Here is a 20615-nt window from a genome sequence, read left to right as displayed (position 1 = left end):
GGGTAGTAATGATCAAGGGGGCACATAATGTAGGCGACGACGGGATATTCATGAAGGGAGATAAATAGTCTTTATTCAATTAAGAATACAAGCCGTTCTTTCGTATCGAACGGCTAGTGAGTACGGAGAAATTAAGGGCTTGGGAGCAGATATCACGACAGATGCCTCTTCAATGAGTAGAGTAGCCGTGCCGTTCCTCGATAAGCAAGCAATTAGTGCTCAAAGTGTGTCCCTTCATCTCCCGCTCAGCTCCGTGGTTATGACTTCAAAGGGAGGTTGATATTGAGCCCTGCCCCTGTCATGGCCGACCTCGTCCGTAGATAGTTGACGACCAGCAAGTTTCCTGGGTGCTTTCATACTGCTCAGATACGTGTGTTTTCCTTGATAGGGCTGGGTATGGATAGTCTCAAATGACCTCCATTAGGTGGGCCTCACATTTAATAGCCGAAACGGAGGGTTCAAGGTCCATTTGCCACATCAATCCAACGCCATATATCTTCCGTGACTGCTGACCGAGATCAACCCCCATTGTGATATCCATACAGATCCCGCGCCAAGCCATTCTCTGGACCTTGAAATCAAAACCTCGGACGCTCGATGTCTGACAATGTGAAATTGCTGTCGTCGTTTTGTCAAGTGCCGGAGTTTTGTCCATTCGTCTATGGAGGGTCCCTGAGGATAGCTCTTCGAAGGTGAACAGGAGTTGAGATATCCCCAAGCTCTCCTCGACGGATCTAGGGTGTCGATAGCAAGAAAAGTGGAAAGAATGGCACAAAAACACCCGGAACGGAGCCCTTTGGAGTGGGGATACCAGAAGGCGCGCGCTGGGTCCGGTCAGGAACCCATGACCGGGCTGTCGACCTACTTGCGCCGGGGAGCTTGAGCACTGGCTCCAGCTGGGGGGAAGGGTGGGTAACAACGAGATTAGCTCTCGCAGGTTGCGTTATCGTTCGTTCTATATTTTTTTTATATGGTCCTCGAATATCTTGTTCCTTGCAGCGTCCATTGGCCCCAGTCAACCTGGCTTTAGCCGATCTGGCGGAAACGAGCCCTAGATTTGCCCATCGACGCAAGTGGAGATTACCACTACCATTCAGAGTTCAACGTGGACTTATCGTCAAAATCTGTAGAGCAGCAGGTTTTCTAGGTCAGTGCAAGAAAGCAAATAGCTATCTGAAACCTACTTACTGCATCTTCTCAAAGCTCTCAAGGACCTGTAGGAACCAAACCGTATGTCGATATCTTTGAACTATCTCTGCTATTAATACCCAATCCTTATTTACCCCAAGCTGATTCGCGAGGTGTGATTCAATAACGGCTACGATGTGATAGAAACAATGTTAAATCAAACTTTTATCATTCTCATAATCATAGCCGACGTCTCACTAAAACATTTGATACCCAATATCCAAAATTCCCACAAAACCCCCATTACTATAAACCCATTATCCTATCCAATCATCTCGGTTCCAAATCCCCTAACCAACGACTTTCCCCGTCAACTTCAAAACCCACTCCCCAACATCCCGCATAAACTCCTCCTTCATTCCTTCAGGCTCCGCATGTATCTGGTGGTACCCGCCCTCAAAGGACTTCCACGTCTTTGCGTCGGGGTCGGTCTCATCGTACGATTCGAGTCTCTCAAATAGGTTCTTGGAAATCGAGTACGAGGTGATCATGTCCTTTGACCCGTGCGCCCAGAAGACAGGAACGGGGAGTTTCGACGTTAGTCCGAGAGGCACGGGTTCCGACGACTGCGAGAGCGTCGTTAGGTCGTGTTCGCGCTGGAGGCTGTGATGTTATAGTTAGCTTTGCTTTGCGACTGCAGTTTTGGTTGTATACCACTCACAGGTCTTGCAGCCCCTCCAGAGTCCCTGTATTATGGCAGAGCGGATCATTCTTATACATTTCCTGCACCGCAACATCCCTACAGACAAACTTGACATCCAGCTCCTGGGTATGTTTCATTTTCGGAATAAACTTCGCCACAAACTTCAACGCATTGACAATAATCCAACTCGGCTGGCTCGCGGGATCAAGACCAATATACGGCGCGTCGAGGATCCACCCCGCAATGGGCGGTCCATCCTTCCTATATGCGGGGTCCGTGGAGAGGAGATAGCACGCTGACTCCTGCCCGCCCATACTATGGCCCAGCACAAACAACGGTGTCTGTTTGATGTCGGGTATCGTTGACGCGATGTGGATAAGCCCCTCGTTGATCTCGCGGAGGACTTGAGACGTTGGTCCGATGTCACCGATTTGGGACTTGGAGTGTACGGACTTGCCCCAGCCGCGGCGGTCCCAGGAGTGGACTTTTATAGGGTAGGTTGAGGTGAGGAGGGTGAAGAAGGGGTCGTAGTGGTCGATTCGGTCGCTGAAGCCGTGGAGGAAGGCGATGTGCGCTTTTGGGGGTTCAGAGGGCTAAATATTAGGGAAAAAAAAAAAAGGTTAGCTTTATGCGGTCTGCCAGAGATACGGGCGGGTAGATGTTGTATACCCACCTCCCAGACTCTGGAGTATACCTCCAGTCCGTCGCTGAGCTTGAAGCTCCCGCTGGTGCTAGTGCTCTTTGCCATGCTTGCAGTGACAGCAGTTGACAAGGGTACGAGAGACGATTAGGTACGGAGCGCGCAGCTTCGGATATGTCGCGGGGGGGGCGCTTTCCAGTCGTCGGCGACAAAGGGATGGGGATCAGGCGTACTTGTAAGATCAGTTGACTGTCAGCAGCAGTGGGGACCGAGGTCGAAGATGTCAGCGCGCAAGCTGAGCTGAGGGCCCACTCGATACGAACTGGTGATGCCATTGGGCCGAAAAGAGCCTCGGCTGATCCATAGGTCCTCGACTCCTCTGGACGGGTTGTGGGTCCTTGGGGTGCTGGATCGGTATGAGCTAGTCTAGATTGGGACATACGGATGGTAGCCCTAACGCCAGACTATGGAGCTTGTGCTATGGAGCTTGTGCTCATCACAAAGCCCCTGTCTGCATTGTTCGCCGCCCCTGTGAATATAGTTTCGACAACAGGCTGGGTAAGATCGCAAAGGCATGTTATCAGGTTGAAGTTTCTGTACTATCTGCCTACCAGAAGCACTATTTCCAGCTGCCGGTTCGATCATCGATTGCTGAAGTTAAGGATTTGGGGCCTTTGACAACAGCAAATCAACCATTTCCAGGCCATTTAATTTGTTGGGAAGAGCTGCTGCCCGGAATCGCACGCTCCCAGGTGCTCTATCGAGCAACATAAGTGGCGCATATTCTCTGCTACGAGACCTCGTTGCTCATGCACCTTTAATATAAATATGTCATACCGAAAAATGCCCCTTCACCACAACACTCAGCTAATGTGGCGACCTTCTCTGTGTCGCTGATGATGGGTCCCCTTATCTCTCTCTGTTTATTTTTTTTCCCCACTCGACACGCTGCCCAGCAATCGACAACCCGCCGTAATTCTCATCGAAAATACTTCTTATCGAACCAACGATATTAGTCCAATTCATCGTACTCAGAGGAGGGGTAGAGCTGAGAAGGTTAGACGCATAAAAAAAAAAGTGCTAAACCCGGTCACCTGAATACGGGGTTTACCTTGGATTCGGAGTCGATTTTGAAGAAGCGAAAGGTATAGCCATCTGTAAGAAGACCATACACAGCAACGTTGCGTTCGCCACGGTCCTTGCGGTTTTGGTGGATAATACCTGTATGTCCAGTTGGAGAGGCATTGATCAATGAGGCCCTATAGCCGAAATGCAATGATATTGAGACATTCACACATATGAGAACTTCAGGAAGCATAACTTGCACCACTATCTTCGAGCGTAATGGCGAAGTACTCGCGTATTTGACCACAGCTATCCTCAAACCCCCGTGTATAAGTTGTCCGAGCAATCAATATCTTAGCTCTCCATGCCATACGGCAGCGGCACCGCTTACGGTGACTTGGTATTGCTTTTTGTAGCCACGTCGGAGACGCAGTCAGTAAGAGCCCAGGTGTCCCTGGCAATCGTACTGCGTTTTCAATACTCGGTTCTATGATCGCACGTATCTTTGCATCGATGTATTCTCGCTTGATCTTGCGACGTTCTCGGCAGGTGGGAATATCTGCAGTGCGCTCGACCTGAATTCGGTCAAGCTCTTGTAGTTTATACCCTATAAACAAACAATAGTTAGGTCGCGTCGCGCAAGGGATAGAGGACGAAATACCAATGTTCCCGGCAAGCGAAGATACTCGGTTGGGTCTCAATGTATTGGTTTTAATACTTCTCCAAGATGTCAACGCGTATTTAACGCCAAACATGCGCATGATGTCGGAAACCTCGAGCATTTTCTTCCAGGAGCAGCCGTCCATAGAGGAAAGTCTCCTAGATCCGGGATGGCTGGCTCTGGATCTGAAGATACCTGGCGTTGGATGAATTTCCGGATCATCTTTCGTCGCTCTTGAGTAGTTGCGCGACGGTACCAGAAGCCGAGAATCGAGAAGCTAGTTTTGTGATAGAGCCCGACGATAACTGTCTCCCATGCTGACGCATTGCGAATCAGAGATTTGTACTCGACGTTTGCAGATAGCAGGTTCAAGATGGAAGGTGGCGGGATATTCCGCTCCAATTAAAGTTTTCGGCTGACTCGTCATCAGCGGATTGGTGTTCCGAGACTGAATACGCTCTGGGGTTTGGAAATCAGAAAGACTCTCTTCATAACCAATCATCTGTAAGGTTCAAGTTTTGTTCCTCCAGGTCCGTAAAAACATGGGCCTTTGACACGATATTGCAATATAAATGGTTTATTCAACTAAGGCCTCTGATGTGCCTACCTCGTCTGGAACCAGGGTCTAAAGTCACTTTCGACCCAAGAGACGCAGGCGCCCCTACCAGCACTAAAACGTATGGCTTTTATTTAAGAGCAACGAACCTGAATCGGCCGCAGACGTTCTGCATATTTCATGAGATTTTAGTCTGCGCTGTGCCCATACTAACTTTACACACATCAGGCTTTACATTATTGTTCTCGAGGAGTACTAGTGCCGGAAAACATATTCAGAAGGCGTTGGTGATTCGCATCTGAGGCCCTGTACTCATGAATTAGGGCAAGTGCATCACGTGCTTCTACCCCTGGCCGATTCATATTGGAGAGAACTTGCTGCTCGCGGCAAAGCTATTGACCCACCACTTGTGGACGCGCCTCTTGTCTATCATCAAACTGGGCTTTCCCCTATAGCGTTGAGCGGATTGTACAAACTGGGCTTTAAAGATTTCGGCACGCCAAGTTCAAGGGGTCTAACCCCGCTGATGATCACAGAGATTACTTCTACGGGTTTGATAACAGCGTGGAGCGAATCTCGTGGTTTGTTTTAAAAGGAGCGGACATCCATCGTATGCTTCCGCAATCTTCTACCATAATCGCTCATCTAATCAGTGCTACGGTCGCTTATTGTGTTCTCCGTGGCCTGCTTTTCCACCCGCCATACATTAGCATTCAGGATTACTTCCAGTGCTGGGGGAAACAAAATGCAATACTACCGAGACGACATATTTCCTGTGTCCTCCATAAGAGACAACTGCACTTGCGCTTGCAGCCTGAATGAATGTACCATTCTCTCTGTGGCCTTGCGACAGGCACTACGTTGCAGGTACCCAGATTTAGCTTCTGACGGCTCCTCTTGGTTACGGCGCACGCTCAATTCTTTGACCGAATGGACACGATTCGGCCCAAATACCCACCAAGGTCTTTTCAGATCTCTCACATTCGATGCACTAGGTCTCAAACATACATGTTGCATCGAAATAGAGGAAGTGTTGCAAGTGGGCAAGATGGCACGAAGGGAGCTAGCAGAAATAATGGAAGAAAACAAACCAGGTATCGAAGTTCTTGAGCAACTCATTCTCGAATTCGATCCAATGTACAATGAGCTCGGTGTCTCTATATGGGAGTTCCTGGAGGGATGCTGGCACACTCGCATGGTCGAATATTTCTGCGAACGTGACACTTACGACGAGGAGCATGAAAGGGACGCTCGAAGCATTGGAGACTTCTTGCAACCGGAAGAAAGTAACCTACTCGATAGGGTTTCTCTCCTCATTGGGGGTCGGGTGAAAGAGGTTGAGTCTGTGGTGAGCAACTCGGCGGCTGAGGATTGAAGCACGAGAATTAAAACGTTTTGTGGAACTTGAGGGCCATGCTTTTGAATACCGTTGGGATGGTTTATGGGTTCTTTTCAGGAGCTTGAGCAAGGATTCTGTTCTATTGTTCTGATCCGCGCGGTAATACCTGGATGGAGCTGTTATGTAACCATTTCTCCAGGCAGATATGGTTCTATGCTTTCCCGCGAAACCAGGCCTATCCAGCTAAGCAGACGGACTGTAGGCCATTCCTAAACTACAATCGAGAGAAGCTCCTCTTCTTAGATTAAATTCGCAACAGCTGCCTCCCTCTCCACAGCCTCCTCCACCTCAACCAGCTGCCTCCGCCGCAAAACATCCAAATCCAACCCACTTCTCTCCGCAAACTCATACTCCTCAATATGGCGATCAAGAATCGCATTCGTCTCCTCAATCGCGCCCGCATGGCGCTTGGTAATCAAACCCTCAGCAAGGTTCTTCTGCCCATCATTCCGGCAGCAGCTCTCCGGCGCATTATTCGCAACCTGGGACATCTCATTGGGACCGCATCGGCCCTTGTTCGGGTCATGTCGGCAGTTGTACCAGAGCCCGTTGACTTTGGCGGCGTTGACGGAGCCCGCGGGGCCGCAGCCCCATGCTTCGCACATGCAGGGGTTTGCGCAGGGCTTGCCTTCCACCACGACGCAGTCGGTTGTGGTGGTGTAGAACATGGCGTTGTCGTCGTCGTTGAAGAAGGCGTAGTTGTATCCTGGGCAGATTGCTGTTGTGAGGGGGAGGAGGGAGAGGAGGGAGAGGGCGGTTTTGTAATGCATTTTGATGAACCGGCTTGTAGTTTTCTGGATGAGATGTTTGCTCTGTAGATGGTAGTTGGAGACTTGAGATTGCGTGATTGATGTTTTTCCAGGACTTGAGTTGGGTGGCTTTATAGTCGACTGCTACGCGGCCAAGATGCACTGCCATTGTCAGTTATAGACAGCCTGTTTTCCTTGCGAATGTAGCGTTGTAGACCTGTTTTGTGTTTACTGGTGCCCGTGGGCTTGGCTGAAGGAGGTCGACGCGAGGGTCAGCTATACCGGGCATTCGCTGGCAGAGTGGGGGCTTATTTGAGCCCCCCTCGCAAGCCACCATAAAAAGTTATAAACTGAAGCCACACTGAGACGATTGACGTCTTGGCCCGCCGAAGCCGGACGCCTTCGAGGTCCGTTTCTATACACAGCCATTAAGACGGAGGCTCCACCCTCGCAAGGTCTGGGGATCGACGATCAGGCCTCCCGTGTCAGAGAGATCGGCCAGGGTTCTAAGTCGGGCTGAGTTTTCAGGGCAGCTGCAGTCCGTCAGGCTTCAACTACGGAGTTGGTCGATGTTCGATATAGGTGTAAGAGGAAACATGAGAAGAGGTGCAGACAATCATACCCATTATTGCTGCGGCGGCTAAACTTCGGGACAGAAGATCTATTTATGGGACGCCTACAGAACTACGCTACGTAATGCACTAAACGATACACCCTGCACTTGTCGAAACAGTAACTGAGTAATCAGAACTCTTCAGTCTGTATCTCTATGTCGAAGCTTGGGGGGTTCGCTAAGTACAGGTCACAAAGCCTAGCTATCTGCCCCTGCCAAAGAGACTGATTATCAAGATATTGCCCGACAAAGATCTATTCATGACCATGCCTACTGTCTAGTAGTGCGGTCTTCGCAGGCCCGACTTGGACACCGCGACCGGTCCTCTAGTTATCCAAAGCTGCGGCTTCTGCCTCCCGCTTCATAGCCTCTTCAACCTCCACCTGCTGCCGCTCCCGCAGAATATCCAGATCCTGCCCATTAGCCTGCTCAAACTCCTCCAAATGGCGGTCAAGCAGCGCATTAGTCTCACTAATGGCCTCCGCCTGTCGCTTGCCTATAAGTCCTTCCTGGAGATTCTTATTGCCATCATTCCGACAGCAGCTCTCCGGCGCACGGTTGGCGATCTGAGGAGGAGGTGAAAAGCCATTCTCAGGTCCACAGTTACCCTTGCTGGCATCGTCGCGACAGTTGTATCAGAGACTGTTGACCTTCACGGCGTTGACGGACCCAGCTGGTGAGCAACCCCATCCACCGCACGTACAGATGTTTGCACAGTTGCCTGAGTTGACGACGCTGCAGGCTGTGTTTGAGGTGTAGGCCCAGCCGTCATTGGTGTTGAAGAAGGCGAAGTTGTAGCCTGGGCAGATTGCGGAGGCTAGTGGGAGGATTGTGAGCGATAGGAGAGCGCGGGAGTACATTCTTGTTGAAGGGTGATGCTTGATTGTATGGAGTGGTAGGAAACAGGACGAATGCTAATTGTTTCTACGGTTCATCCAAGTAACGCTATTTCGTATTTAAGAAGCAGCGGCTCCTCCGTCTGAGCTTGTTGGAGGGCCTTAGACCCCAAATGATCTACATATCTCAGCCCCACGGACCTTGCGCATCAGTCTCGCAAGCTAATTTGTCCTCGCAAGGTCTTGCCCAATCAACCTTCTAGCAGACCCAATCTGTGTCATAATAACAACGGCGAGGCATAAAAGGGTACTTAAAAATTGGAACTTCAATTATCGAGTTCCTTTCAAAGGCCAAGCCCCTTCCCCGCGCTGGCATCTCTTGAGCCCTAGAATGTTTCCTTACTCAATGGTTATAGAGATGCCCTGATACTTTAACGAGGTGTCAGTCGGTGATCTCCGTAGGCGTTGAAATGCGGTGTGTCTTGAAAAACCCGATTGTTAGGCTGCGTGATCTAGAGGTTGACCTGGCTGGATGAGGCTGAGGCTGCATCCACGGGTGTCGATACTACCTAGTGCGACTGACTTAGGCTGATCCGGCCGGGAGAGCCGGTCAGTTCTCACGCAAAACCGGCTGGTGCTAAAGTCAGGGCCTCTAGAGAAATTGGTAGACAGAGTAATATCAGGACCGCGACCAGTGTTCGTAGATGGATAGCTACTCCATAGCTGGTCAAGCCCTAATTCTCCGTCTCCAAGCCAGCACATGCACCCCGCGACATTTCCCCAACCCCAAAAAGCCCCGATCGGCCCCTTTATCTGGGGTTAGATAGGTTAAGCCTGTAACTTCTCGCCGCACTCTATACATACCATACCTGTGGTCAAGTCCTCTTTTCCCTCATTCTTGCGTTTAAACCCCTTCGCTGGCTCATCCAACCACCTACTTCACAGCAAATATTATCTACATACAATGAGATTCGCCGCAAACATCTCCTTCATATCTCTCTTCTTCTGCAACTGCATCTTCATTACTTTCCTTCCTTTGGCAACCACCCTCACTCTCCCCACAACTCCCGCCAACTCATCCGTTACCGTTAAGAAGCGCCAGAATATGGTAAGTCTAAGGCAGCCCTAACAAAGAAATCTTACGTGCACCTGTCATCCCCCAACGATCTGGCCTCCAGGTCCCAGTCTCACCTTTTTTACCCTACTCACACGGGTAACTAGTGTACCTTCCAGTTCTGCGCGGCCCCGTTCCCCCCGGTTAGGTGCGAGGGGTACGGTTGCGGGCCTTGTAATAGGACAACGAGTCTCTGTACGGCTCCGCTTTCCGATGAATGAGACTGGCAATGAAGATGCTTTCAAGGCAGAGGCATTTGTATTTGTTTTTGTACAATAATGCGTAATGGATGCCGGTTGGATTGGTGAACCCAGCATACAGGACAGGATTTCTGCAGGACAGCCCTGCCAGCAAGGCTGGTATAGTTAGTATAAATGACTTGACGTCTTCGCATGAGAGGAGGCGTGCATACCCGTTCTATAATGCGTGACCAACCAAGCACCACCCTCCGGCGCATTAAGATTTGTCTCGCAAACCCTAGCAACCAGTCAAAAATACACCATCTAGCCGCATTGTCTAAAAAGACCGGATCCTGTGTCACATGGCCTAGACTGCGTGTACTTCTCAACTCTTTTGTATTTGATAGCCCGTCCCTCGCCCCGGCTATTCTTGACCTGAACTGACTCCATTCCAGGCTACCCTACTGATTCCATCTATAGCTGTCTTCTTATCTGATCACGGATATCTCCAGTATCATATATGATATTCAACACAATGAAACCCACTGTCATCATTACATTCCTTGCATCAGGCTTGAGCCTGGCTGCGCCCACCATCCCTGGCCCCGACAGCGCACTCGCTGGCTTCACTCCGGCTTTCAATCTCCAAAAGCGTCAGAGCCAGGTAGGTGGATCTTCTCAACAGATACTGTTGCTGAGATTAATACGAACCACCAGTGCCCCAATATACCCTGCGCAAGCAGCCCATTTTTGTGCACCCTTTCTGGGTGCGGGAGTTGTGTTGAGGGATCGTGTACCGCGCCGAGCGCGGATCTGGCTGAGGCTGAGGCTGAGGCTGGGAATGTCTTGGAGTAATATTCTTTCAGTTATGATGGAGATCTGGGCGCGACGAGGCCGGGTCTTGGGTGATTGGGCTTAGCTTGGCTTGGTTCGGTTTGCCTTGTCTTGCTCCAGGCTCTGTCGGTAGACTGTACTTATTATGCATGGTCTATTACAAAGCATTCTGCTGAAAATATGGTACTGTCACCCGTGATATCAAATGAAGGCTAGCCATTTCATATCATGATTTATGTACCAAGCCCACCAAACCAGGCGCTGCCTCTCCTTCTACGCATGACTCCGAGATCAATAGTTCTCATCAATACCCTCCCAGTATACGATATGCAGACTCATTGCAGTCTTCCCTGTCGAAGTTGCTTGGTTGCTAGACAGACAGTCTCTGTAAACAAATAGCAAGTATATAGCAAGTTGACTTTCTACAAATGTCACCAATGATATTAAAGCTGAAACCACTGCAATGCATAGTTCATACTAATATGGACTAAAAACAGGGATTAATTAGCCACCCCAAGAGCTCGGTGTAATTCGGCGGCCCTGTTCTTCCGCGTCGCGCACATGTGCTGGGCGAGACGTGCAATGATTCTCCTGGATGATATCCGCGCCAGCCGGGCCCTGCCGGAGTACGAGAACGATGTTGCCGTCCTTGCAGCGTGACTTAGGTGGAATGTTAGGCGTGGGTTTCTTGCGGAACTTCCGGCCTAGTTGTCGTTTTTGGTTGGAGTTTTTTATTGATAGGTTGGGGTTTGGTCGAGGATCAGTCACGTTGAATGCACTGTCAGGTCTGCTTGGAAATCCTGCGGTGACAAAACTTGGGGGCTATGTAATCGGGAAACATAAATGACATTCCTCTTCAGGTCGAAACTACAGGAATGTTCCTCAAAACTCTCAGCACATAGGACACATCTATTCCTCAGCGAGACCCACCAGACAGGCAGGTATCGAGTCGGTTTCGGCCAAGAAGCCCAGCGCTTTATACCAGTTATCCATTGGCTCAGCCCCAAACACGTTCTGTCTAGACGATGCGGTCAGGACAGACGTCGACGATGGAAAATACGAACTGCTTACTCCAGAAGCAAGCATGTCAGGATACGGCGTAGAGGGCTGGTGCTCTGTCGCGCTTGATACCGTTTCGCTCTCCGGAAGTCCATTCTTGACTCGGTTGATCTTCTGCCGGTTGTCGACGGCGCAGGAGCAACTGGCAGCGGAAAGGCTCGGTAGGGTACTGAGACGTTGGGATGCGTCAGGGCGACCGCTGTGCAGTTGGTGATCGAGGGGCTGCCTATTGTGGACCCAGGCCGGGCGTCTGGACTGTGGAATCCTCCGGGCTGTACCCGAGTTGCCCGACAAAGAGGCTATACAAAACCCCTGGCTTGGAGTTCTGAACTCTGATTAATCTCAGCTTGAGCCTTTAGAAGTGTTGCAAGATATCGTTATATCAAAAGCCTAGATAGCTCTTTCCGTGAGGTCTTGAAGAGAATCCAATCCAATCATGTAATCACGAGGGCAAAGGGCACGCTGGAAGAAAGAGTGAATTTAGTGAGCTTTGATGGTGAACTAGTAGGTTTCCACTCATACTCAAGACTCATGGGATAGATATTGACTATCATCGTGACCGGACCTCCATGTGTTATGTCCATGAACAACCAAATGGCATCTCCATATCCTTCCCCCTCTCAAGTCCCGAACCTCAAATGCCAACTTTTTAATGACGGAATATGACGTCGTCTAGTAGCAGCGGTCCTGAGACAGATCAGAGATTGCGCCATGATATTGACAATGGGAACTTACGCAGCACACGAGGACATTGCCAGATCCATCACACATAACCTGTCCACTAGAGTAGTGTCAGGACCTGACGCAATGATAGAACAGATAGTTATATTACTCACTGATTGGCGCAGTTGTCAGGGCCGTGGATCAACTATATCCGAATTAGCAGACTGCTCGGTTGCCGACACAGACAGTCAGATGGCGGATAGAAGGCGTCTTACTTCACAGTTGACACCCTGCTGTCTTGCTTCAAGAGGAGAGGCGGCGAAGGCCACGGCGAGGAGGGCAGTGAAAACCGCGAGGACACGCATATCGATTTTTGGAGGTTTGAAGTCTTTAATAATTGATCTGTTTGATTGAAAAGGCTTGTTTGGTTTAATTCAATGGTGCAATTATGATGAAGAATGAGGAATTCAGGGGAAAGCGGAAGCTATTTATGTATCTTGCTGCTTATACTCTACCCGCGCTCCGAATTTCCATATTGAGGGAAATGCCGCGACTGTCTGCATCATGCTCTCATTTGTGCCTACCAAACATCCGTCTACGGCTCAGGACCCAACTGGATACAACGCAGATCTGCATCTGCTGCTGGGAGCCTGACTTGGGGGGTCTTGGAAGAGGGGTCGTGCAGATGAATCAGCAATAAATCAGCATCCACTCCAACTGATTGGTCCTTCTGTACTCTGTGTTCATGAAGATCCAGTCAGCCTCACATAGCAGGTAAGTCTCGAGGGTGGTTGACGCCGCGATCATCGCGGCCGTGGAGGATCACCATACACAGGGCGGGACGAACTGGGAATCACACTGCGCTGCCTGGGCCCTCACCCCCGGTTTGGAGTATGGTCTATATCTTGGGGAAATGCACGCCCAACCAGCCGGGTTTTGCTTCTTCCTTTTTCATGGTCACTGGACTCACGGACGATTTCGGAATCACCTCGAGGACTTCCAAGTTCCAGATCGCAGTGGAGGAAAGGTAGTGGAATCCTATGTTGCCCATTCGAACCTGCCATCCCCACCGGATCACGCAGATACGCTTTTTGTACCTAATGTAAACAAGATTCTAGCCCTAACTCAAGACGCCGGGGAGTCCCCTTGCTTAGCTTGGGGGGATATCCAACGAATGATATTTGCCTATCACTCGCGGATGATACTAGTAAGTATGAGATTTGCGGTTCGCGTTAATCCTCACGGATCATGCCAAGAGAGAGCGTAAGTATATCGATCGGCCAATCCTTCGCTGGCAGGAGTCCGCCATTTCGTCAAGACAGCGGCTTGCACGTCAGTCTTATTTTCCAAAGAAACACCAACCAAGAGAGAGAGGTTGAAAAAAAGATATACGGTTTAGTTGTATACTGTTGACGACAGTCGAAAAAGAATAAAATGAATGAATCTACATCCCCGAAACCATGAGCAACCTACCTCAACCTCAACAACCAACCAAACTAAACCCCATCAGACAGACTCGCCCTCAGGACCATCTTCATAAAACAAATTCTCCCCGTGCTTCTCAAGCCCAATATGCCCCTTACTGATCTGCTCCCACAGAGAAAAGTTACTCCAAACCAAATACGGCCCAGAAGAACTCATGATCTCAGCAAACCACTGCAGCCGATACATACCAGGATACTCTAGGTTGCCGTCAGGGTCACAAATACCCGGTCTAACGGTCCACGGATTCTCGAAGGCGACTGTGTCTTTCTCGCCGTCAGGGAATTCTATGGTCAATGTCCTGGGTAGGCCCTGGCGCATCGAAGCAATGGGAGGTCTCTTGGACGGGACGTCGACTAGGACACTGATTTTGATTGCTCCCGTAGGTACATTCGCTGCTGCTTCTGTTTCTGCGGCGGCGAGAGCTATAGAGTTTACTCGCTCGCGCTCGCGCGTGCGCCCCGCCGGTCCCGGCTCTGCGACTGTATCTGCGCTGTCGACAAGATCGTCTTCAAGCCTTCGAATCCACATATGAAACCTCATGCAGTCATCCTCATTGAATCTGATAAATCTTTCGAGAGAATCTTGAACCGCATTACCTAGTATACCGCCCTCGGAAGCGGTATCCAGCTCCCGTGCCGGTGCTTCCAGGTCAAATATCACTGGCGTGGTGCGCTCCGGCTGCAGCGTTGCTCGTCTCGGTGTCCATGTGTATGTTGACTGTGACTGTGCGTTCCCGGTGTCGAGGATTTTAGTGGTTAGTTCTTTGCATTCGCGGCACATCTCGAGCCAGTTGTGCGGGTTGCAGGGCATGGCTGTGGTTGTGGGTTTTGGATTGACGGACATGATGAGTGGAGGTTGTCTTGTCAGGGAGGAATACTTCTTGCGTTTAGGAGAGGCAATGAGGTGGTGCTGAGGTGCTTGTGGGGTATTTATGGATTGCGCATAAAGGGGGTTAATGGCATTCATCTCGGACTCATCAAGCAAGCGCCTTTGTGATGCAAATAAAGAACATATCGTGTCTTGAAACCTAGACAAGGGGCCACGTCTTTTTGTTCAGAGAGAAGTGCAGGAGACTTGTGCCATTATCTGCCGCTCAACATTCGGAACATCCAAGGCGAGTCATGAATTATTTTCATCAGAACCATCAGACAAGGTATCGGCCCACTCCTCTTCAATTCTCTGTAAATCCTCGCCCTTTGCCACCCGCCCCGACTGCTTGTCTATAAACCTGATATTCTCCCTGGGACAAGGCCAATAAAGAGCTCTCCAGGCGGACCACCAGTAGTGCAACCCATCTGCACAAATGACATCCATCGCCTCCACCGAGGGGTACATTCTCAATTTAAAGTTTTCCCAGCGGTAATAGAACTCGTCGTTGTCGCGCTCAAAGGCCAAGCGGCGGATTAGCGGCCTCTCGACAGAATAGATTTCGTCGTCGAGATAAGTCTCCCCGATCGAGATCATGTCGAGCTCAAAGTTGATCCAGACGTATCGCGACTGAGCACCCTCGAAGTTTGAATTGAAGGCTTGTCGGTATGGCCCCAGATGTCGGGCCTCATGGCAGGTTTGGAGGACCGCGGGGACTGGTGTTGTCGAAAGGACATAGAGGAGTTGCCCCCATCTTCCGTTCACTCTTTCGGCTCGGACGTCCACGGTGCGAGGCACGACCGCCAACTCCCAGATTCGCTTGCGAATGTCGAATGGGAGATGGGGAAAGAGATGGAACGTTTTCATGCTGCGCTGATTTGGTGACGGACTTTGTCAGGCGAGGCCAATCGGCTGGAGATGTGTCGTAACAAGATGCTAATTTAGGTTAAATGGGTCACGTATCGAATTATATTTTAAAAGTCGAGCAAGTAAAAGAAAGGTCAAGGCGAACGGGTCACTGTAAGCTGTCCCACTTGCGCGCCGGTGGCCGCAATTTTTGAAAACGAGTAGTCTAGTGCAGCAATGGCCGAAGGAAGCCCGATGGCTTCAATATCGAGCAGCCTAGCAGAGTAAGGTGTATCAGGGACTGGCTTGTTAGAGACATGAGAGGTTTGGAGAAGAAGGGAAGTCAAAGTGCTTTAGGTACGTGCCTCAGGTGCGGCCGACCCGTGATCATCGCTAGCCCTAACTTGGCTCGCGGCTCGTCGCAACGTGGCGCATCTCAATATCTTGTTCTACAAAGCCTTTGTATCAGATCAGAAAATATATATTCTATCTGCCTCGATAGTGTATTTGGACAGCACTGAACGTGGTTCCGGTTGATGGTCATGGCCAACAGGATGACTCAAAAGGGTCCACCTGGGTGGAGGGAGGGGAGGAGGACCACCACCGTTGTACAGCAGTATTGCAACCGAGAAAACTGAAACCTCTCGCAGAGAATGATTGCTGAACAAGCGATGGATAAGTTCCATTGATCAAGGGAGATCTGGTGGTGAATATTTATACGTTATCTTGGAGGCTGCCAAAGATGATGAGCTGGGAGGTTGTCCCGTATGAAAGCTTCAACTAATGCGTTGGAACCGAGACTTGGAAAGGCTCAATAGCAATGCTTGAGTCGGAGTAATTGACTAGGGTGACCCCGGTCGGATGTGCCCATCACCGACTTTCGCTGAGCAAAGAAAGGCAAGGCAGTCGCCAGGCAGTCAATTACTGTAGGGGTCGGAAGCATCTAGCCCGCCCTATACTTACCTGACAAAATCTGAAGGAGATCTGCGTGTGCCCGCCGGGCGATCCATGAGAAAAGTTCATGCACGAAGATTCGGAAACGACCAACAAGCTGCCTCTGTGCATACCAAACCTCAGATCAATCCAGCCCAGATCAGCACAGCAGCTCAGACTGGCCTATAAGGAGAACAGACAAGACCCAGATAGCGGATCATGACTTGAGAGCCAGTAAGACCAGGGAAGACACCCACCGAGCACAGGTCACGGTGAGTCTCGTTTTCCCTGGCGAGCCTCACCCCAGCTGTTGAAATATTGCCCCTCGTCCTCGAGTTCATTCTTTCATCACAATACCCAAAGGCATCATGGCAGATGACGAGTGGACCGAGCACAAGGACGAGATCGAGCGTCTCTACCTTGCGGATAACAAGCCTCTCAAGGAGGTCATGGAGTCCATGTCCAGAAAAGGCTTCAACTAGTCGTAAGTGCATAGATCGTTTGGATTCTGCTTATACATACTCTGGCACATAAATAGGAAATCGCAGGACTAAAGGAAATTCCCTAAAAAAAAAATATTTCGACGAGGAATAGATTGGTCCACGATTGGAAGACGCGTCGAGAAAAGGAAGCGACTCCACAGGAAAGAGACGGACGTTATTATTGACGGAGAGCAGTACCCTCCTGAAAAGCTCAGGAAGGCGCAGTACAGCAAAGCGTTTGTTCCGACAATCGACACTCTACAAACCAACCGTGTGAATCTGGAACTCTACCTGTTGTCTAACGGCTTCGTTTGACATGACACCGATATCCGATCATATAAAGGCTTGCAGTCGCACGACAGAAATCTATTGAAGACGTTCTGAAGCCTCGGCTGGCACGAGTTGGAACATTTCAAGGCCTTGCTCGCAAGGCAAAAACCGACAGCCGGTTCTATAGCCTAGAAGCTCTTCGCGAGCGCGCTACGCCTCCTGGATATAGGGGTTGTGAAAATGATGCTCGAAGCTGGAAGTGAGCCAAACTCTCACCTCGAAACACAGATTGCTAGCTGACGAAGTAGAGACGGTACTTGGGTTATTTTTCTTTCCTTTTGTTCGATGTTTCTAGCTACCTTATGATATCCAGAATGTCAGGAACTCCATTCCCCTCGCCCCCGCTCCATCAATCAAGAACAATTCGCAGCATCGTCCAAGTCATGAGCTGCTGAAAAGGAAAAACATGAGGTACCGATTAGCACAGTCCTTTTTATCACCTCTTGATCAGGGTGCACAAGAACCACATAGTAAAGTATATAACATCAAACTGCACCGTGAACAAAGAACACAGGCATACCAAGCTGCAAATTCGGATTCGGCCCCGACCCCAACTCTTCATCTGGGTAAGTATACGAAGCCTGCGGCCCCGTTATAGGTAGCTCGGGACCCATGTTGAAGTGGTCCTGGCCGCCTGTATCGGTGGCTGGGTTAGGGCTGGTAGGCCCAGTAAGTTCCGTAGGGTTGGATGTAGATGCGTAGCTGGAGGTATTATCTGTGAATAGGCTGGAGACTGGAATGGGGGTTGAGATGGAGTTGGGGTTTCCGGTGTATTCGGATTCGGATTCGGATTCGGACGCGGTGGTGGGTGGGTGAGATTGGTCGGTCATTTTTTTTTTGTATTGCTGGGCTGGTAGGTCGAGAGAGGTACGAGATGGGAGTAATAAGTCGAGGTATTCATTAATTCAAACTAAGTTCTCAAAACCTGGGGTTCCCGGCTTAAATCACTCTTATACCTCCCCGCTTCGTGCATCTCCGAACCCCGGACAGTGAAACTTGGGGCACGAATCAAACCCGGTGAAGTTCGTCGCAGCTCTGGCGCCAGTCCGGTATAGGACTAGACCGACTCTCGAGGTTCGCGATAAGAACGAAGGATTCAGATCCCCGCGCCTCTGAGCAAAGTCTGACATCATATGGCTGTAAGGGTGGAAAGACAAGTAAATCAGGCGATGAAGCGGTCGGGGCGGGAGGGCAGCTCCCTGCTCACGGTGACGTAGAAAAATATTACTTGAACAGGTAGGGAGCTGACAATGCAGGGTTTGCGTGGACGGATAATTGTTCCTGGCCCAAGTTGTGTCGATGACTCTAGCTGGTCATGGTGATATTGGCATGAGCTGCGAACATTAATGCCCACGCGATGGAGGAGTACCCAGGTAGTCCAATACATTAACGCTCAGCGGAAAATAACTTCATGAAGACCTGATTAGGCGGTGCCACTGGTCATGATGTGGGACGGATGGACGGTTCTCAGGGCTGCTCCCATTACTGTCCAGTCTCAGTCTCTCTACTCCGCAAGGGGAACTTCCGGGGTAGTATCCAGGTGGACTCTGTACGGCGCAAAGTGGGGCGCAGGCCAGTACAATGTCAGAATAGATGAATCAATCGTGAATAGGCTGCCATTCATCTGCCATCTGCCATCACTCTTGGGTATGTGCTGTTCACAGTTCATTATTTGCTGGCCTTGGAGATTGCCAAGTTAAAGCCGCCCAGCCCGTGTCGGGTGTGTTACGGATGACGCAAGACGGGGTGTCGGTGCTGCTGCTGCTGCAACTCAAAACCCAGCTCATCCCAGATAAGCTGGCTATATCTGTGAGATTCAAGATTCAAGAACGGAGTTAAATATCGAGCTGCTGCCTCTGAAGCTCAGAATCTCAAACTTGATGTATAAGTCCCATCACGCTGGAATCGCTATCGAATTTAAGGAAGATGTCGCGAGTTTTTGGAGCGGGTTTGTTGCGGACTCCTACACGAGCGGTGCCTACTCCTAGGCTATCAGTGCCTAGGCGGGCCCTGGCGCAATTGCATTTGCCATGGACCACGGCCAGGATTGTTCAACTACAAGCCGCGTATCCCAACCACACTGCGATCAGGACACTCGCTGGTCATGCACACCTCAAAGAGAAACTGCCCAAGAAGGACGGCGACCACAAAGAGCGATTCCGGGAATTCTCTCTGGCAGGGAAAGTCTTCGCTGTGACGGGCGGAGGACGTGGACTCGGATTGACGATGTCGGAAGCCCTAGTTGAAGCGGGGGGCACGGGTAAGTCGACTCTTGTGAACCCGCAATCAAAACTTGCAGATGGTTCCTCCGTGCTAACGGGAGTATTCGACATAGTATACTGCCTCGACAGACTCACCGAACCAGACGAAGAATTCCACGCGGCGCAAGCCCGCGCCGACCCCGAGTTCGGAGGTGCTCTGCATTACCTCCACATGGACGTTACAGACGACGCACACACCGAGTCCGTCATGGCGCAGATCGGGCGGAAGCATAACCGTCTCGACGGGCTGATCGCCGCCGCGGGCGTGAACCACGTCGAGAGCGCAATGGATCATACCCCCGCAACAGTCGACAAAATGATTCATATCAACTACACCGGCGTCTTCCGGAGCGCGGTCGCAGCGGCGCGAGTCATGCAGGACCATAAATGCGCGGGCTCGATTTTGCTCGTGGCTAGTATGAGCGGCCTCATTGCGAACAAGGGCATGGTATCGGCGATTTACAACTCGTCCAAGGCGGCGGTTATTCAGCTGGGACGGAGTCTTGCGATGGAATGGTCGGATGCTGCGGCGGATGGAACGGGCGGGATTCGTGTGAATTGTTTGTGTCCGGGCCATATTCAGACGCCCATGGCGCAGCAAGTTATGGAGCAGGATCCCGAGACGAAGGCCACTTGGGAATCGGAGAACATGATGAAGAGACTCGCGAGGCCGGAGGAGTTTCGCGGGGTCACACTACTTCTTATGAGTGATGCAAGCAGCTTCATGACCGGTAGTACCGTTGTTGTTGATGGAGGACATACTGCTTGGTGAGCGGAGTAGATAATTCGGTTGTCTTCTTGCCGGTGTTGTTTTGCTGGCGTTAGGCCGTGAGCGATAGACAGGCATGCCTCTTGCGTTTGAGATATCCCATGAGCTCTCAATGTTAAGTTCTCAACCCGTTGCTCTCTGACACGTGGATAATCTTACAATTTTCAAACTAGCATTGATGAGATGGTCTCTTAAGGGACCTCAACGTAACTTACAAGTGGAGATTAACTGACGTACCAACCTCTTCGAGTCAAAAGGCCCGAGAGATAGGTCATGGCGAATGATGATGCGATTTGGAGATGGCCGAGGACTAGGAATACTGGGCACGCTAATGGTATTGGCAACCGGTCCTCGGGCAGGAACGCCGACAAGACAAGCAACTGAAGGCTTGAAGGAAGGAACACTCACGTTTCATTACAGGGAAGGCAAGTGAAAAGTCATAC

At 50.5% G+C, this 20615-nt stretch overlaps 9 protein-coding genes across 9 annotated transcripts; 2 read left to right on the top strand and 7 right to left on the bottom strand.

Annotated features, from left to right (window-relative positions):
- Positions 1-1340: 1340 nt before the first annotated feature.
- On the bottom strand, positions 1341-2700 carry BDV17DRAFT_264463 (acylglycerol lipase). The gene is made up of 3 exons (XM_073758022.1): positions 2505-2700; positions 1850-2424; positions 1341-1791 (listed from the first exon to the last, which is right to left on the bottom strand). Exons 1-3 carry the CDS (start codon positions 2577-2579, stop codon positions 1479-1481), a joined length of 963 nt encoding a protein of 320 aa, XP_073615342.1. The 5' UTR covers positions 2580-2700; the 3' UTR covers positions 1341-1478.
- Positions 2701-5801: 3101 nt separating this feature from the next.
- BDV17DRAFT_291718 (uncharacterized protein) lies at positions 5802-6128 on the top strand (the record flags this gene model as incomplete). The annotated part of the gene is made up of 1 exon (XM_073762190.1): positions 5802-6128. One exon carries the CDS (start codon positions 5802-5804, stop codon positions 6126-6128), a length of 327 nt encoding a protein of 108 aa, XP_073615341.1.
- A 263-nt stretch (positions 6129-6391) lies between these two features.
- BDV17DRAFT_291717 (uncharacterized protein) lies at positions 6392-6922 on the bottom strand (the record flags this gene model as incomplete). Its single annotated transcript, XM_073762189.1, has 1 exon — positions 6392-6922. One exon carries the CDS (start codon positions 6920-6922, stop codon positions 6392-6394), a length of 531 nt encoding a protein of 176 aa, XP_073615340.1.
- Positions 6923-7840: 918 nt separating this feature from the next.
- Positions 7841-8374, bottom strand: BDV17DRAFT_291716 (uncharacterized protein; the record flags this gene model as incomplete). Its single annotated transcript, XM_073762188.1, has 2 exons — positions 7841-8126; positions 8184-8374. The coding sequence occupies 2 exons, from the start codon at positions 8372-8374 to the stop codon at positions 7841-7843; spliced, it is 477 nt and encodes a 158-aa protein (XP_073615339.1).
- Positions 8375-12208: 3834 nt separating this feature from the next.
- On the bottom strand, positions 12209-12564 carry BDV17DRAFT_291715 (uncharacterized protein; the record flags this gene model as incomplete). The annotated part of the gene is made up of 4 exons (XM_073762187.1): positions 12209-12223; positions 12272-12317; positions 12373-12404; positions 12475-12564. The coding sequence occupies 4 exons, from the start codon at positions 12562-12564 to the stop codon at positions 12209-12211; spliced, it is 183 nt and encodes a 60-aa protein (XP_073615338.1).
- A 1141-nt stretch (positions 12565-13705) lies between these two features.
- On the bottom strand, positions 13706-14527 carry BDV17DRAFT_291714 (uncharacterized protein; the record flags this gene model as incomplete). Its single annotated transcript, XM_073762186.1, has 1 exon — positions 13706-14527. The coding sequence occupies one exon, from the start codon at positions 14525-14527 to the stop codon at positions 13706-13708; it is 822 nt and encodes a 273-aa protein (XP_073615337.1).
- A 50-nt stretch (positions 14528-14577) lies between these two features.
- BDV17DRAFT_264460 (2EXR domain-containing protein) lies at positions 14578-15464 on the bottom strand. The gene has a single exon (XM_073758021.1). It carries the CDS (start codon positions 15416-15418, stop codon positions 14804-14806), a length of 615 nt encoding a protein of 204 aa, XP_073615336.1. The 5' UTR covers positions 15419-15464; the 3' UTR covers positions 14578-14803.
- A 1959-nt stretch (positions 15465-17423) lies between these two features.
- BDV17DRAFT_264457 (uncharacterized protein) lies at positions 17424-18030 on the bottom strand. Its single transcript, XM_073758020.1, has 2 exons — positions 17663-18030; positions 17424-17533 (listed from the first exon to the last, which is right to left on the bottom strand). The coding sequence occupies exons 1-2, from the start codon at positions 17970-17972 to the stop codon at positions 17496-17498; spliced, it is 348 nt and encodes a 115-aa protein (XP_073615335.1). The 5' UTR covers positions 17973-18030; the 3' UTR covers positions 17424-17495.
- A 921-nt stretch (positions 18031-18951) lies between these two features.
- On the top strand, positions 18952-20313 carry BDV17DRAFT_264456 (NAD(P)-binding protein). Its single transcript, XM_073758019.1, has 2 exons — positions 18952-19402; positions 19478-20313. Exons 1-2 carry the CDS (start codon positions 19069-19071, stop codon positions 20173-20175), a joined length of 1032 nt encoding a protein of 343 aa, XP_073615334.1. The 5' UTR covers positions 18952-19068; the 3' UTR covers positions 20176-20313.
- The last annotated feature ends 302 nt before the right edge of the window (positions 20314-20615 follow it).

The sequence above is a fragment of the Aspergillus undulatus genome, assembly GCF_047715775.1.
Source record: "Aspergillus undulatus strain CBS 261.88 unplaced genomic scaffold BDV17scaffold_26, whole genome shotgun sequence".
NCBI classification, from domain to species: Eukaryota; Fungi; Ascomycota; class Eurotiomycetes; order Eurotiales; family Aspergillaceae; genus Aspergillus; species Aspergillus undulatus.
This window is presented reverse-complemented; position numbering and strand designations above follow the sequence as displayed.

Bases quoted from the DNA above. Each gene is read 5' to 3' on its own strand.
- BDV17DRAFT_264457 (XM_073758020.1), bottom strand. From the start codon at position 17,972: ATGACCGACCAATCTCACCCACCCACCACCGCGTCCGAATCCGAATCC. The intron at 17,534-17,662 runs GTATGCCTGTGT...TTTCCTTTTCAG, and splicing joins GAATCCGAATTTGCAGCTTG to CAGCTCATGACTTGGACGAT.
- BDV17DRAFT_264460 (XM_073758021.1), bottom strand. From the start codon at position 15,418: ATGAAAACGTTCCATCTCTTTCCCCATCTCCCATTCGACATTCGCAAG.
- BDV17DRAFT_264456 (XM_073758019.1), top strand. From the start codon at position 19,069: ATGTCGCGAGTTTTTGGAGCGGGTTTGTTGCGGACTCCTACACGAGCG. The intron at 19,403-19,477 runs GTAAGTCGACTC...TATTCGACATAG, and splicing joins AGTTGAAGCGGGGGGCACGG to TATACTGCCTCGACAGACTC.
- BDV17DRAFT_264463 (XM_073758022.1), bottom strand. From the start codon at position 2,579: ATGGCAAAGAGCACTAGCACCAGCGGGAGCTTCAAGCTCAGCGACGGA. The intron at 2,425-2,504 runs GTGGGTATACAA...CCTAATATTTAG, and splicing joins TATACTCCAGAGTCTGGGAG to CCCTCTGAACCCCCAAAAGC. The intron at 1,792-1,849 runs GTGAGTGGTATA...ATAACATCACAG, and splicing joins CTGGAGGGGCTGCAAGACCT to CCTCCAGCGCGAACACGACC.